The 17,874-nt window shown below is 32.1% G+C and overlaps 1 protein-coding gene across 4 annotated transcripts in view; it reads left to right on the forward strand.

The window, feature by feature from the left end:
* The window catches only part of Ercc8 (ERCC excision repair 8, CSA ubiquitin ligase complex subunit), a 48,656-nt gene that overhangs the window by 26,160 nt on the left and 4,622 nt on the right, over positions 1-17,874 (forward strand). For all 4 annotated transcript variants that reach the window (XM_015497279.2, XM_048800007.1, XM_048800008.1 and 1 more), the window contains 6 exons: positions 1,346-1,414; positions 2,539-2,605; positions 4,178-4,278; positions 5,657-5,781; positions 11,905-12,102; positions 16,534-16,614. In XM_015497279.2, the coding sequence (XP_015352765.1) occupies positions 1,346-1,414; positions 2,539-2,605; positions 4,178-4,278; positions 5,657-5,781; positions 11,905-12,102; positions 16,534-16,614 (641 nt within the window). The remainder of the gene's footprint in view (positions 1-1,345; positions 1,415-2,538; positions 2,606-4,177; positions 4,279-5,656; positions 5,782-11,904; positions 12,103-16,533; positions 16,615-17,874) is intronic.

Here is a 17,874-nt window from a genome sequence, read left to right on the forward strand (position 1 = left end):
ATGTTCCTAGGTTCTATCCCCAGTACTACCAAAAAAAAAAAAAAAGGTCATTTTTTTGTTTCTTAAAAGATGCTGCGGTTGTGGCTCAGAGGTAGAGTGCTTGCCTAGCATGCGTGAGGCAGTGGGTTTGATCCTCAGCACCACATAAAAATAAAATAAAGATATTGTGTCCACCTATAACTAAAAATTAATATTTTAAAAAGTTGATTTTAAATCATTAAAGTCTCAGATTATTTTTTTAGTTGTATATGAACATAATGCCTTTATTTATTTATTTTTTTATGGTGCTAAGGATTGAACCCAGTGCCTCATATGTGCAAGGCAAATGCTCTACCACTGAGCTATAGTCCCAGCCCAAAGATTTTTTTTTTTTCCCTAATTTTTTTGATACTGGAGATTGGGCCCCGGGGTGTTTTACTACTAAGCCACATCTCCAGCCATTTCTAATTTTTTTTTTTTTTTCAGTTTTGAGACAGGGTCTCACTAAATTGCTAAGGGCCCCACTGGGTTGCTAAGGCTGGTTTCAAACTCGAGATCTTCCTGTCTCACCCTCCCAACTTGCAGGGATTATAGGCATGTGCCACCATGCCCAGCTCAAAAATTTTACATGAACAAAATTTGGCAACTTTTCCAATTTGACATTAAAAAACAAGGATATTAAAATTTTAAATCCATTTATATGAAAGCACGTGCTATACATTTTCATATGTATAGAAGAAAAACAGGTTTCCTAGTGTTGGATATCTGTTTACTATGATTCTGTTATTTCTATGGAACTACAGAAGTCTCTTTGCCTCTAGACATTCAGATGCTTCATCTATAAACAAGAGCTAGGCACTAATTTGTCTTTGAGGTTCAGTCTCTGTCCACATTTTCTGTGAATCTGTTACAATTCGAAGTATATCGTTAACTTGGAAAAACTAAGCTATTAAAATAAATGATCTGATGTGGGAAATATGGCATAGAATTATGCACACACATTTAAATTTCCAGATAAATTTTCTGATTTTGACATTGTACTTTAGTCAACTAAGTGATTTGAGGAATCTGGGTAAAGGGTACACAGCCCTCTTTATAATAGTTTTGCAGCTTCTTGCAAATCTGTAATTAGTTTAAACTTTAAAGTGATGCACTAATAGAGTTCTCTTTCTACTAAAGTATAACTATAAAATATTTTTTCTAATTACAAGCATTCGGGATGATTTGAAATGTATATTTGGCATACATTTTTATATCTATGCGTGGATACAGTGAAAATGTCATGATTCCTGTTAATGTGTTGTTTCCTTTTGATGATGATTTATATTAATATTATATTAAACCATTTTTTTGTTTGTTTTTACAGTTGGTACTAGAGGACCCAAAGTAAAACTTTGTGACTTAAAGTCTGGATCCTGTTCTCATATTCTGCAGGGTATTTTTTTTTTTTTTTAATTTGAAACAACTATTACTTTGAGTAAACCATTCAGTAAAAAGAAACATTACTAACAATGTATTCTTTGTAAGTGATATGAGTGATGTATTTTGTGCTAGTTGTTAAAAGTCAACAGTGAAATAAGGATCCTTCTGTGCATTATTCTTATAAAACTGAACTATTGACAAGTGGCCATAGGGGAAGCTCAAAGGATAGGGAAAATAGGTCTAACTCAAAACCTTATGTTACTTCTACATTTAAAACAATAAACTGCTGATGAAACTTATGTCAGTAATTTGTGTCATTAGCATTGCCTAATATTGTTTCATCTAATGAGTATACATTGTTCTTAATTAAGTGTATTTTTTCTTCAAAAATATTTTAGAAAAAATTAAACTTCTTTGAAAAAAGTATATTGACTGAAATTTTTTGCTCCTTTTTCGTCAGTATTAGATTTGAATTCTAAACAATGAAAACATGAAATATAATCCAGAAATGTACATTTTTATTCATCTCTGAGGAAAGGATACTAAATGTATCAAGAAAATTTGGTGGGATGTTTAGCATTTTTTATATTATTATGAATTTCTATTGAGGTAAGCTTGGCAGGTGAATATGTCAGATTTGAATAATTCATTTAGGTGATAATAGTGAGCTAAAATGTTGAAATTGCCCTGTGAACCTAGAAAAAAATTGTGCTTTCTGGAAAAAAATTTATACACTTGCTTGCTTACAATCACATATTTTTTGTTACAACTTTATGAGCAATTAGGAAATATTTGTATTCCTTTAAAATGTTTGTCTTATGTTTTATTGTGTGGCTTTTTATCATAGAACTAAGTAATTAAGCTTGAGTTGTATGAATTGACTGACATATAGGCTAACAACTGTATTTTTTTAATAAAAGATTCACTTGCTTTGTTCTTTCCAAAGCAAAACCAGTCTTTTTATATTAAATAATATGTAGCATTTAAACATCGATCATTATAAATGTGAAAACTAATAAGAGTATCCATTCACTCTTAATATTTATGATTACTTTCTTCAGAATCAGGCAATTATTGACACTTTATCTTTAGATTTTTGAATATTGTATAAGACTTTTCATATAGTTATGTTTGTAGGTCACAGACAGGAAATCTTGGCAGTTTCCTGGTCACCACGTTATGAGTATATCTTGGCTACTGCAAGGTAAAATGCAACTTATTTGATTTTGGTGTTTATGTTAGTAATTAATAATAAGCATTTTTAAAAATATGTTTATGTAGGATACACATTTTATTTAGCATATGTACTCATTAATTAGCCCTTAAAAAATGAAATGCTTTTTCAGATTTTTAATTCATATCAGTAAAGAAATTTTTGCATCGTAATCCTAATCCTAACTAACCATCTTGAGGGTATTTGTCTTTTAGAATAGAGAAAACACAAACTATATAGTAATCTAAATCAACTAGCACTACTAATGAAATAGTTGTGTGGTATCATTTTTGCACACAAAAGTACAACACTATATATTAATTTAATAGTGGCATTTTTATTCATCTTCTTTAACCTAGAATTATTTCAACTCTAATACAAAACATCTATTTATTCATTGATTCAACTTACCAGCATTTGATGGCTACCTACCATGTGCCAAACATTATTCTAGGGCCACAGAGGTAACTAAGACTTTCTGGAGCTAAGAATCTAACAAGGGGAAAATAAGTGATCATAGGACATTTGGAAAGTTGCTTTAGTACAGGTACATCTTTGGTAGGTGTAATATAGGAAAGGAAAGCAGAAACTTTTGACTGTGAAAGGGTCAAAAGATTTAATGGGTTGTTTGCTGAAGGGAAGAATATTGAATATTTATTATTATGGGAGGAAAGTACCAGCAGAGAGAAATAGGTAAAAATAGAAATGAAGGGATTTGGGCGGGGAGGGAGGGCACATACTAGGGATTGAACTCAGGGGCACTCTGTCCACTGAGCCACAACCCCATCCCTATTTTGTATTTTATATAATCGGGGTCTCACTGAATTGCTTAGCGCCTAGCCTTTGCTGAAGATGGCTTTGAACTCACAATCCTCCTGTTCCAACCTCTAGGTGTGCCCCTTTCTGGCTAGAAGGGATATTTTGAAAGGAAGGGAGAGAGGAAGGGTGGAAGGAAGGAATGAACTCTTAAGTAAATAGCAGGAAGATCAGCAGAGTAAAGGGAAGGGAAGGCAGGGGAGGGAAGGGAAAGGGCAGTACTGGGGACTGAATTAGAACAAATTATATTCCATGCTTTTATAATTTTGTCAAAATGTGTTATATATAACTAAAAAGTGTGTTATATATAACTAAAAAAATGAAAATACATTGTTCTCATTATTCACCTTATTTTCAAGTTTTATATAAAAAGGAAAATCACCTAGTTTATGCCACATAGATTCTGAAAGTGAAATTAGTTAACTGCTTTATTGTCTAGGTAGCATTTGAATAACAATAATAGAAAAGATGTAGTAACAAACTTGCAAGGACCTTGTAGGGAAGATGCTCCTATAGTTAAAAACAGCATAAAAGCACAATTTTTGTCCTTTCTTTTGCTGTGTTTCTCATCTTCATGCTACTATTATGTATTGATTATTTGCTAAAAAGGCAAAAGAGTAACAATCCAATTGTACAAATACATTCATGTTAATATAATGAAAACTATGTGTCAGTGCTAGAAATGTGCATGAGGTGTACAATTACTATTCTAGCTGCGTGTATTCAGTAACGTTTATTTCTTTCCAGTGCTGACAGTAGAGTAAAACTATGGGATGTGAGGAGAGCTTCAGGATGTTTGATTAATCTTGATCAGCATAATGGGAAAAAGTCACAAGCTGCTGAATCAGGTAATTAAGATTATAATAATATAGAAATAAGATAATAGTAATTTTTATACTAAGGTTTTAAATTGAAGCCAAATAATAAATATATGTTGGTAAATATATGATATATATCATAAACTTTATGATTTTTTTGGAAGATATTTGCCATGAATCACGTTTTAAATTACTTAAACTAAATTATGGTTGTCCATTGTCTTTCTCAAAAATAGAATAATTATGGCATTTTCTCTTGCCTCCAAACTTTCAAACAGAAGCTCTTCTAGATTAATTTGCTTTACTGATTTTTCCCCGCAATGAGACTAGCTATACAAATTAAATGGCAAGTAGGAAACTACAATAAATTACAGAATCAGTAGTATTTGTGCCATTGTGTCAACATAAAACTGGAGGTTGTATTAAATGTGAGCCAGCTGCAATCCCTGTGACAATGTATCTCAGCTATATTTTTTCTTTTAATTTTTTTTGTAGTTGTAATTGGACAGAATGCTTTTATTTATTTTTATGTGGTGCTAAGGCTCAAACCCAGTGCTTCACACATGCTAGACAAGGGCTCTGCCTCTGAGCTACAGGCTTAGCCCTCAACTGTATTTTTATATTAGAATTTAACTCTATATAAAAACTTTCACTCAGAATTAATTCTGGACTGGAAGTATAGTAGGATGAAGTACATAAAACATTGTGGTAACGGACTATTAGGAATTGTGCTTTCTCAAAGTAATTTTGGAAGTGGTAATAAATTTTGATTTGAAATGATCAGTTATTCTTTCTATTGAACTTTTTTATTCTTATTTTTTGTAGCAGGATTGAGCCCTGAGGCAGCTCTTAACTACTGAACCACATCCAAGTTCGTTTTATTTTTATTTTTTATTTTGAGACAGAATCTCTTTTAGGCCCTTGCTAAGTTTCTGAGGCTGGCTTTGAACTTGCAGTCCTCTTGCCTCAGCTTCCAAGCTGGAATTACAGGTGGGTGCCACCATGCCCAGCTGTTTCCATTAAACTTTTCTTTTTAATGATTTTTAAGAGTCTATGAATGATTTTTTGATTAGAAATGAAAATAATATGTAAGAGGGATGAAAGGTGATTAAAGTTTTAGTGTTAAGCTATGCATTTAGTTGAATTTGATAGCATAGTTTACTTGCTGAAAATAATTATATTTGGCAAGATCTTTCTCCCTTTGATTTTCCTGTATTTTTATTGTTCTGATTCATATGGCCTGTCATATTCAAATAATCTGAAGGGTTAGTTAATTTTAAATGTAATCAATTTATATATAGTTTAAGTAACTCAGATAGTGTTCCTTAATATGTTTAAATAATTTTATCTTTCACATTAAATATATGCCAAATACAGGAAAAGAACTGAACTGTATTTTTCATTGCAGCAAACACTGCTCATAATGGGAAAGTTAATGGCTTATGTTTTACAAGTGATGGGCTTCATCTCCTCACTGTTGGTACAGATAATCGAATGAGGCTCTGGAATAGTTCCAATGGAGAAAACACACTAGTAAGAGATTTTTATGTATCTTTTTGGATATAAATTAAAAATGGATCTGTGAGATATACTTTATATTTTTCTATAGATTTACCTCCATTTCTTGAGTTTGAATAATAGCTGCTTTTTAGACAAATATATTTTCCCACTATGCAAACTCGTAATTTTCAAATTCTGAAAACCAACCTTTACCCAACCCTTGCTATTCTCTGCCTACTTAGAGAATTATTGTTCTGCTGTGACACTGCTCCTAATGGGAGTGTGCTGTATTGTTCTTGTATGTTGGAGAATAAAAGATTGAGAATTATTGGTAAAAGTAAAAGGTATGAAGTTAAATATTTCTGTTTTATACTATAAATGACTTGTAAATAAAACTCAAAGTGAGTATTATACCAGAATATATAGTACTTTAGTTAATACTAGAAAATAGTGGAATAAATGTGTTTTGTATGTCCTAGATTCCCATGTAGCAGTTAATTTGTAGTACTTGTTTTTTATGTGTTATAGTCCTTATCAGATAAGCTGATGGTTTAATACCTTTCAGAATAAACTATGAAAAGTTTATACTTTCATTGAGTTTATATGCCAGATTTATAGTGCTAATAATAATTAGCATTTAATACATATGCAGGAATATATATTTAACATTGTATCAATATTGTAATGATAGTAACTGTTACAATACCCATTTACACTTGAGGAAAATGATGCATATAATGGTTATGTAACTTGCCTAGGTTTGCATACCTAGAAAGGAACAGTTTGACTCTAAATTCTACACTTAACATAATCCCTATTATATCTAGACTCCTTAATGCATGTGTGTAGGTGTTATTCATAGTCCTTTCTTTACTCATCCTTTCTAGCTAATAATTCTCTTTAAAATACTCTAGGTGTCACTTTGATTATTAATACTAAAACTACTAAAAGATCAAAAGTGTGTCTAGAATATTTCAGGATTTGCTAGTCTTTTCATCCCCCATGCTGGGAATGAAACTCGGGGCCTTATGTATGAAGGGCATGTGCTCTTATCTCTGAGTGCCACCCCCAACTCCTCTCTCCACTTTATGATTCTCTTCATAGAAACCCAAGCCTTGTGATTTGTAAGTAGGAAAAAAAAAGTTAGAATCTTCCATTTATAAGTAGAAAAAAAAACAAAACTTATTTGCCAGGCAGTATTATATAGTAGTGGATAAAACAGAAAAGGCCTATTCTCAGAGAGAAGATGATGGGAGAGATGGATAAACTATTTAAATAGTGTGAGCACCGTGAAGAAAAGCAAAATAAGGAAAGGAGCATAGGAAATATTGGGAAGTTGAAGTTGCTATATTTCATAGGACAACCAGGGTAGGTCTCACTGAGAAGGTGACATTTGACCTAGAGGAAATAACCCATCAGTTACATGGGATAGAGGGCATTCTAGGCAGAGGAACAAAGAAAGTAACAAAGTCTGAGGTGAAATCATGCATGAGAAGCTCGGGGAATAGGTAAGAGGCTCTTTTGTTGCAGTGGAGGAAGAATAACAGGAAAAAAGGAACAAAAAAGAACAGGACGCCTGAGGCCTTAGAGGCCTGTATAAGAGCATAGGTTTTTCTCTGGGTAAGATGGAAAGCCACTAAAGGCTTTTGATTCAAGTAGTGACAAGATAATTCTAGAAAAGTATCCTGGCATGTGTGTCAGTGTTTAATGTGATTAAATATAAATGTTACTGAATGTATTTACATTGTTAATGCAGATGTATTCCATTTTTCTCTCCTTGAAGATGATATTTGTATACTGCAGGGGTTTTGCCAATAAGTACACATCTAGAATAGTGTGTTTGGACTAAGCAATACATTTTAAAAGGTACTTGATCAAAGCAGATGATCAGGGCCCAAAAACTCACCTATAGAGGTCATTTAGAGAAACTTGGAACATTGATCTCAGAAAAAGTAACTCTAGGTGGAAACATGCTGTCTTAAAGTTTTTGAAGGGATATCAGAACAAATACCAAATTTTAGTCCTACTACTTAGTAATTGAGGACGTTAGGCAATTTGTTTGAGACTATTGTCAGGGTTTTAGTGTCCTCATTTTGTAAATTGAGAATATCATCTGCCTAAAAGAGCAATGATAAGGGGAAAACAGAAGTATGCAAAAAAGTAGTATTCTACCTGCCAAATAAAGGCATATATCATAAATATTAACTATTTTTATTGTGTGTTTTTGCCTTATTAGTAGTACCCTTTTTAGTTTAGAGAAAGTGTAAATACACACTTCCAATGTATATATAATTATAAATTATATTAAAATGCTAGTATGTCTATATATTAAACTTGATAAAACTTAATTTCTTATTTTTTGGATAAAAATGAAGTAGAAATAGAAATTTTTCACACCTTAATGGATCATATTGCACATTCCCTGAGATTTGTGAACTGCACTCTGGAGACCATTGCCATAGAGTTTAGAACAAGTATTGCAGGGAAAGGTCACAGGGAAGCAGCTTTTGCCAAAACTAGAGAAAAAATTCCAAGTAGACCTTCTGATATTTCTCTTGCTTTAGTTACTAGCATTATCATTCATCTTGTGATTGATAACACCAGGAAACTAGAAACCCATCTAATATTCTTCCCTGTCAGTAGATCAGCTATTAAATCAAACACAAATTTTACTCCTCCTTTTATATATATATTTTTTTTTCCATATCTGTCTCTCTTTCCAGTCTCACTACTGGGCTAGTCTTTCTAATTACTCTAATGTCCTTCTAACTATTCCTAAATTCATCTCCCAGAGGAAGTCTTTCTGTGAAACCTCTGTTTTCAGATTATTAAAACTGAATGACTTCACCTTTTGTGTACAAGGCCTTCATAAGCTGTGCCTTCTAGCTCAATAGCTTCACTTTCCCGTTTTTCCTGGTCTTTAGCCATACTGAATCACTTTAAATATACCATGCTCTTTCACCCTTACATTCTGCTGTAGGGACTCCTTTGCTTTAGAATACCCCTTCTCCTTCCTGTTCTAGCTGCTTCTCAGCTTTTAAGATTCATCTCTTTTTTTTTTTTTTTTAATATTTACTTTTTAGTTTTAGGTGAACACAATATCTTTATTTTGTTTCTATGTGGTGCTGAGAATCGAACCCAGTGCCTCACGCATGCTAGGCAAGTGTGTTACCACTTAAGCCACATCCCCAGCCCAAGAGATTCATCTCTTTAACTCTTCTATTCGAGCTTAATGCCCCCCAAAATACCTTATGCTCACTTGTATTACAGTGTACTATGATCATCACTTCATGGAATCAAAGAAAAATAATGCACAGGGCACAGTTGTTTTTGATTGGTGTAGTCTAGATCAACTTCTGATTCTATCATTTTCTAGCCAAGAGATCTTGACATGTTACTTAGCCTTTCTAAGAATTTTCTTTTTGTATAATAATGCCACCCATCTTATAGCATTGTTTTGAAAACTGTGTGAAATAATACATGTAAAACACTTAGCACATTATCTGGTACAGCAAATATTGACATTGAGTAAATGCTATCTGTGATTATTATTAATTATGCTGATAGTTATTTGACAATAAAATGAGCTGCCTTGTGATAGAATCTACATTGCTTTAGGTTTTCCCTTATTAAATAGATGGATCTCTTTCTTGGTGCAACAAAAGGAATTCATATTTTCTATCCCAAATCTACGAAATCTATCAAAATCTTTTCAATTCTGCCTTAAATATCACCTTTTAGACATCATAGTCCAAAGTAACCTTCTTTGATACTTTCATATTATAACATGCCATTTACCACACATTACTTTATGGTTAGCATTTATATTTATTGAGGATCTTAGATAATTACCTAGCCCGATATATTACACATAGTAAACACTTAATAAATGTTGATCCCTCCCTTCCTTACTCTGTAATTTGAACTTCATTCTATAGACATTGAAAAGATAGTGATAGTTTTTGAGTTCACAGATGATTTGATCACAGCAGTGATTTAGAAGGATTAATGTGATGTTAAAGTGAAGGATAAGTTGGAGTAGGAAGGCCTAAAGACAAAGACAAAATTTAATAAGCTGGTTCTATATTCATAACTTATTCAACAAGTTTCAATTAAAATTTGGGAAGAAATGTGGTATAATTGAAAGAGTATAGGTTTTGTAACTAGGTATTCTCATAAATAAATAAAGCCATTGTAGTCTAACAGTTGATAATTTTTCCAGTGTTCACTAGTTGAGAAGTAGTGTTTTTTAAATCTTGTCTCCATATCATTCTACAAATTTTTGCACATGGTTGCCCAACAATGTGAATATGCAAGTGAGAGAATGTTATACTTTTAAAACATGTATAGGAGTTAATAAGTCCAGGCACTTACTGACTACTTTTATGCCTCAGGTACTCTCATATGCATTATTTCACTTGCTTTTTCATAATAACTCTGTGGTAAATTGTGTTATTTCCACTTGACTGATTAGAAGAATAAAACTCAAAGGCTAAATCATTACTGATAAGGGATCAAAAAAATGATGGATTTTAAAGCTCAAGTCTGCTGAATATAAGTTTAATGTTTAACCCAGTTATATAACTGCTGCCTTGGGGTATCTAAATGCATATGCTCACTTCCGTTAGATGTTATTCTAAATGGACAATAAGCTGTTAGATCCACAGCTTATCAGCATGTATCCATTTGAGCCTCAGTATTTCTGTTTTTATGTACACACATATTCACACAGACAAGCACGTACATGCGCACACATGCACAACACACACGCATACACACTTCTACCCAAACTTTAGAGAAAGAGAAAAGAGTAAATTACCATTTAAATTTCCTATTACCCATGACGAAGAAGGGAGATTTTGATGATCTGCATACTCATAATTCCCAAATGATTAGATATTGGTTTTAATTATCAGCAGAAAGTGAACCTGTCAGACTTCTTTAGCTCAAAGCATCTCAGGCACCTGGGGAATTTGTTAAAATGAAAATTCTTCTTCAGTAAGGTTGGGATGGGGCCTAGAAGACTGAAAGTCTAACTGCTCAGGTGATTCTTGTGCCACTGAGCTTGCAGACTACCCCTTTTGAGTACAAGAACAGAATTTAAATTTTTATCGCAAATACATATTGGTTGTACAAAGCTGAAATTATAATTATACATACTATTTGTGTTCTGTGGTTTTATGTATTTAGCCTTTATCCTTATTTCCTATATAGTTTTCATAATTATGATTTACATAAACTGTAGAGTTAATATCATATTAGTAATATACATCATTCTCAGTTATTTCACCATTCTAGATAATGCTGCATTCAATTCCCTTGGCCATATTGTTTTTTGCTTTTTAATTATTTCCTTAAGATAAATTCCCAGGAGCGATTACTAGGTCAAGGAGTAAACATATCTTTGTTGTTTAATAGGTAGTTTTGCAAGATGGGAAAAGTTTTAGAGATGGACATTGGGGATGGTTGCCCAACAATGTGAATATATTTAATGCCATTAACTCTATGCTTAAAATGATTGAGATAGCAAATTCTTTATTTTTGTTTGACCACAATTTAAGTTCTTTTAAAATGAAAACAGTAGAAGGTTATATATAACCCATCCCTCCCAAAAAACAAAGAATATCTTTGTATTTTGTTGCATAATAAACCCTTGACTTTTTAAAAGGAAAACCAAATTATAATGTCATCAGTATGTTTACCTCATTTGTGCCAGTATTGTGTGTCTGTTTCTTAAAATTTTTGCTAAACCTGGGTCTGAGGATGTAGCTCAGTGGTAGAGAACTTACCTAGCATGCACAAGGTCCTGGGTTCAGTCCCCAGCACCACAAAAAGAAAAAAACAAATTGCCAAATAGTGTAATTCTTCAAGTTTGCCTTAATTTGCCTTTTTATTTTTGTCAAGACTAAAATGTGAACATTTGCCCTTATGGATTTTTTTCACTATTTATATTCCTCTTATGTGAAATATACATTCATATCATTGGCCCTCATTTCTCTTAGAATATTAAGCATTTTTAAATTTAAGAGCTCTTTCTATACAGTGTTATAATGTTATGTCATAGTATTTGGAGAAAGTATTTCTCCCAGTCTTCATTGTCCTTATTAATTTAGATTTAAGAAATAATTAACTTTATGATTTTAATCCATCCTGCAGGTGAATTATGGAAAAGTTTGTAACGACAGCAGAAAAGGATTGAAATTCACTGTCTCCTGCGGCTGCAGTTCAGAATTTGTTTTTGTGCCATATGGTAGCACCATTGCTGTTTATACAGTTTACTCAGGAGAACAGATAACTATGCTTAAGGGACATTATAAAAATGTTGACTGCTGTGTATTTCAATCTAATTTCCAGGTAAGAATGATACTTAAGGGAATTTAAGATGTTCAAGTGGCTAGCTTGCTAGATTAGTAGTATATAAAAGTTACATTGTGATTTCATTCTGAAGGTTTGTATTTATAATCCACATTTGAGCTAAGATTTATTTAATAGAAAATAATGCAGCCTAGATTTTTAGGTGGCGTAAAATATATGTATAAATCAGTATAATACTGTACAATTAATTGGGACAAATTGTCTTTCTTTTGCATATGGGCTCCATTTAGCTATTGAAAATCTCTGATGAAATAAAATATTTTCTTTCAATCTTTTGTGTAAAATAAATGAATAAGTATAGGTATTTAACTTAAATTGTAGTGTATCTTGGTTTATGTACGTGTGGGTATGTCTGAAATTTTATTTCTTCCTTATTTTCTACCAATGGCTAATAACAGCCTGCCTTTAAGTTAGTGTAGCTTACATAATTTCTTAAATACCTGTGGATTTTGTTTAACATCCTGATCTTTCTCTTTTGTATAACCAATGCAACATATGTTTTGCATTGGTTAAGATATTTTGACTACAAATTATAACATTCTACCAAATTGTTTCTTCATCATAGGTTTATCCAGAATGAATTAAAAGTATGCTAAAATATTGATTCTTCCCAGTTCCTGGAATAACTAAGAGAACCAGAGACTGGGCCAGTTGTCTCCTGTCAAATATGATTTCTATGTATGCTAGAAACTCAGAAAGATTTTAATCAGCATACTACATCAGAGCTGGGGTTGTAGCTCAGCGGTAGAGCGATTGCCTAATATGTGTGAGGTACTGAGTTTGATTCTCATCTCCACATATAAATAAGCAAAGTAGGGCTGGGGTTGTGGCCGAGCAGTAGGTAGAGTGCTTGCCTAGCATGTGCGAGGCCCTGGATTCGATCCTCAGCACCACATAAAAATAGAATAGAATAAAAGGTGTTGTGTACGACTACAACTAAAAAATAAAATAGTAAGTAAATAAATAAGCAAAATAAAGATCCATTGACAATAAAGAAAAATAAAAAACACTATATCAGGAAGCTCCCCACTTTTTATTCCAAATCACCTACTATATGCTGAAAATGAAAGTAATTATAAATCTTAAAAACAGAGAGGGTAGTACTTTTGCATCCATTTAGCAGAGGAATTCCTTTTGGCAAATTAAATATGTAAAACTTACTATCTGGAAAAAGTTATATTAATTCTATCATAAACATACAAATCTGACAAGATAAACTTAACATCAAAATGAATAATTATAGCAATGGATTATAACCTATTGGCAAAAATAGAAATCTCTGAAGTTATGCTGATATCAACAAGTAGATTAGGTTGAAAATTTGGTAAGGAAAGGGATATTTACATAGCCTAAGTGGTAGCCTACAAAATATTATGTACAAAGGTAAAATGTAATTTTACTTTGAAGAAGCCTGGAATATTTTTCCTTAATCAAATGATCAAAGTTAACATTCTAATTATGAGTCATCACATCTATGAAATTCCTGGCAAACTTGCATCATTCAGTTTTAACCATGAGGAAACATTAACACAATCCAAATTTGAAGGACACTCTACTAAGTAACTAGTTTGTGTTTTCAAAATTGTCTAGGTCAGGAAAGCCAAAGAAATCAAAGAACTATTCCAGATTGAAAACTTGAGACCAAGTGCAGCACTTGATTTTTAACTGGATCCTTTTACTAAAAAGGACGTTATTAATACAAATGGTAACACTTAAATGGGACTTAAGAATTAGATGCTAGTAAAATAGCAATGTTGATTTTCTGATTTTATGGGTTACATTGTAACTATATATAAACATCCTTTTTCACGGAAAATATATACTAAATTATTCAAAGTCAACAGAAACTTATGTTAACAATTTACTCTCTTATGGTTTTGGAAAAAAATTACTTGTCCTGAACTTGTAACATAATTTTTGATATTTTTAAATCAAATTTCCCAAATGAATCTTTACATTTATCCTAAAAACCTCAGGGCTCAATTCTGATCTCTCCATCCAAGTGCTCTTTATTAACCATTCATAAGTGCTGTCTTTTCCAAGCTGTTTTTTTTTTTTTATTTATTCTTTTTAGTTATACATGACAGTTGAATGTATTTTGGCATACTATATATGCATGGAATATAACTTCTCATTCTGTGGTTGTACATGATGTGGAATTACACTGGTCATGTATTCATATATGAACATAGGAAAGTTGTGTCCAGTTTATTCTTCTGTCTTTCCTATCCCATTCCCCCTCTTTCCTTCATTCCCCTTTGTCTGATCCAATGAACTTCTATTTTCTCCTGCCCCTTATTGTGTGTTAGCATCTACGTATCAGAGAGAATGTTTGGCCTTTGGTTTTTTGGGTTTGGCTTATTTCATTTAGCATCATAGTCTCCAGATCCATCTTTACTGGCAATTGCCATAATTTCATTCTTCTTTATGGTTGAGTAATATTTCACTTTGAAAATATGTATATATAAACCACATTTTCTTTATTCATTCAGCTGTTGGAGGGCACCTAGGTTGGTTCCATAGCTTAGCTATTGTGAATTGAGCTACTGTAAACATTGATGTGGCTGCATCACTATAGCATGCTGCTTTTTATCTATCTATTTATTTTAGTTGTAAATGTACACAATGTACCTTTATTTATTTATTTTTATGTGGTGCTGAGGATCGAACCCAGTGCCTCACACATGCTAGGCAAGCACTTTACCACTGAGCCATAACCCCAGCCCTGTAGTATGTTGATTTTAAGTCCTTTGTGAGATTTCTTTTATGTCTCAGTCTGCCATTTTATTTAGGAAATTTGATATTGTTTAACTGATTTGATATTTTATATGTCTACATTTCTTATTAAAAAACTTCATATTATTTTTTTCTTTACTCAAAATCTTCTCTTAAACAATACTAATTATACGATGCTTCAAATGTGTTTAAGATGTGGAATAAAAAATAATTGCATTCTAAAGCAAGGGAAAATGCCTATTGTTAGGATTATTTATTCCGATCTACAGAAACACAGTTGTGAGGGGAGAAAAAGGCCATTTAGTCATTAAGAGTTTTGTAACCACCTACATTTTGTTGCCTTTTTTAGCCATTTTTTAAGCCCATTCTCCTTTGCACAGTAATTTTTATTATTATTGACCTACTGTTTTATATCCTGGTTTTTCCCCTTTACATTTTGAGTATTTGGTTTAAATCCTTTTCTTTTCTCTTGATGAATATTTTCCAATGTCATTAAATGTTCTTTGACAACAAATAATATTTCCTCATATAAATGCAATGTTAATTTACTAATAATCATTCTTCTGTTCCTTCATAAATATTTCTATTTTTGTTATAAGTTTTATTTGGATGATAGCCTTAAATTTTATTTGTGACTCTGGCATAACCTCAGAAATGCACACAAAAGCTTGAGCTATATATTGAGAATCCATTCTCTGAATTACTGTACCAGTTTATATCCTCTGTATAGAAAGTATTTATTTCAATACCCCATTGGAATGTTTTCAATAATAGCCAATGCAACATTTCATCAGTTTTGTTAGGGAAGGGAATGATCATTGTTCAGACAAGAGCTAATAACTTGTCCATAAAGACATTAACATAGACTATAGATTAAGCCAAGCTTCCTTTTATGAAGTAGTCATCTCAACAGGCAAGGTATGGGTCTTTTAGCTGTTGTGTTGAATAGCAGGCAACCAGACAGAAAGAAGCTACACAAAACTTTTTTGTAAACTCTTGGTCTATTTTAGTAGAAATTCTTATGGTTTCTTCATTGAAATCGTTATTAAAGTGCAGTTATTATTGAGAATTTGGTTAAGTGATAGAACACTTGCCTAGCATATACAAGGCCCTGGGTTCACTCCCCAGTACTGGAAAAAAACAAACAGAACAACAACAACAAGAACAACAACAAAACACCTGCTTTTGACAGAGAAAGACAAGCCCTTTATTCTATTTTTTTCTTTCTCTGTTATGACACTTGAAATATATGGATACTATGATTAATAAAACTGCTAAGACATTGAATGTACTTGTAAAATTTTCACCCCATTAATAAGCTCAAACAAAACTTGATAGTATTTTTTTTTCTTATTTAAATTTTTTTGGTAATTGTAGGTGGAGAGCATACCTTTATTTTATTTATTTATTTTTATATAGTGCTGAGGATCAAACTCAGTGCCTCACACACGCTAGGCATGTGCTCTGCCCCTGAGCCAAAACTCCAGCCCCTGATAGTATTTTAAATACAAAACAAAACTTTACTGCATCTTAAAAAGAAAAAGAAAAAAAAAAGGGCATCAGCATAGTTTAAGACGTAGAAATAGAAATGATGTGATTAGTTTAAGAATTAATCATTTTTAGAACTGATATTGTTAATTTCAAATTGGTACGTCTTTGCTTTCTTTGCTGTAGGAACTTTATAGTGGTAGCAGAGACTGCAATATTCTTTCTTGGGTACCATCCTTATATGAACCAGTTCCCGATGATGATGAGGTAAATATTATTTGTACAAATGGTATATAGTTATTCCTAAATCATAAGAAATAAAGTTTTATTAGTTTATACAAGAGAGCTTTAAAAGTATTTCTTGCTGTTTTCTGATTATAAAAATAACTTGATATAACACATTTGAAAAATTTAGGAGAAAAATATCATAAGAAGAATATTAAATTTCTCAGGTTGGATTAAATAACAGTATATTTTTTATTTACTTCATTCTTGGTTTCTTCCTATGCATATATTTCTTTCTTCTTATTTTTAGCCAAGAACCCCAAGCTTTCCAGGCAACTAACTGTTCTACCACTAAGAAACCCTCCTAGCCACTGCTTTTTTTTTTTTTTTTAAACACAGTTAATATCATTATTGAACATATAACTTGGTATCTATTTTAAACTGTATCTTTAATGATATAGTGTTGCATCATCTGTATACCACAAATTTAAATATTTGTATCTATTGCTTTTAAACAGCATCAAGGTAAATATCTATTCACAAATTTTTTTATTCTTTCTTCTTTTATTCCTTCCTTATATTGGGGGTTGAACCCAGGGGTACTTTACCACTGAGCAACATCCCCAGCCCTTTCATCCTTTTATTTTCATTTTGAGTAGTCAAAGTTACCCAGACTTGCCTCAAACTTGCAATTGTCCTCTCTCAGCCTCTACTACAGATATTTATGATTATTTCTTAGGCTAACATTCCTGGAACCTCTTGAGTTACCATGTATGACATAATTAAGTCTCAATTTCATGCTGCTAGATTTTACCAATTTACACTTCTAATATTTTATAATCTAACTGTAACTTAGAGTGTAAATTAGAATAAATAGGACAGCATGAATAAAGAGCCTTAAAAGTGTAATGGGTAAACAAAGATGAGTAAGACATGATCCCTACCCTTTAGTAGCCTCTTTTTTCAAAATTATTATTATTTTTACTGTATGTCAAGCTGTAGTAAAATAAAAGTTGTCTAAAGATGCTTTCTCTTTCTGCAAGGATTATTCTATTCAGTACTATTAATAATTTCCATTTATATTAATTTCTAGGATATAAAAAGTTTGGTGTCTAGGGGCTGGGGTTGTGGCTCAGTAGTAGAGCATTTGTCTAGCACGTGTGAGGCCCTGGGTTCGATCCTCAGCACCACATAAAAACAAATTAAAATAAGGGTATTGACAACTACAACTAAAAAATAAATATTTTTTTAAAGTTTGGTGTCTAAAAGAATGCTTATATAATTTTATAAACTGGCAGTACA

The sequence above is a fragment of the Marmota marmota genome, unplaced genomic scaffold (genome assembly GCF_001458135.2).
Source record: "Marmota marmota marmota unplaced genomic scaffold, marMar, whole genome shotgun sequence".
Classification (NCBI taxonomy): Eukaryota; Metazoa; Chordata; class Mammalia; order Rodentia; family Sciuridae; genus Marmota; species Marmota marmota.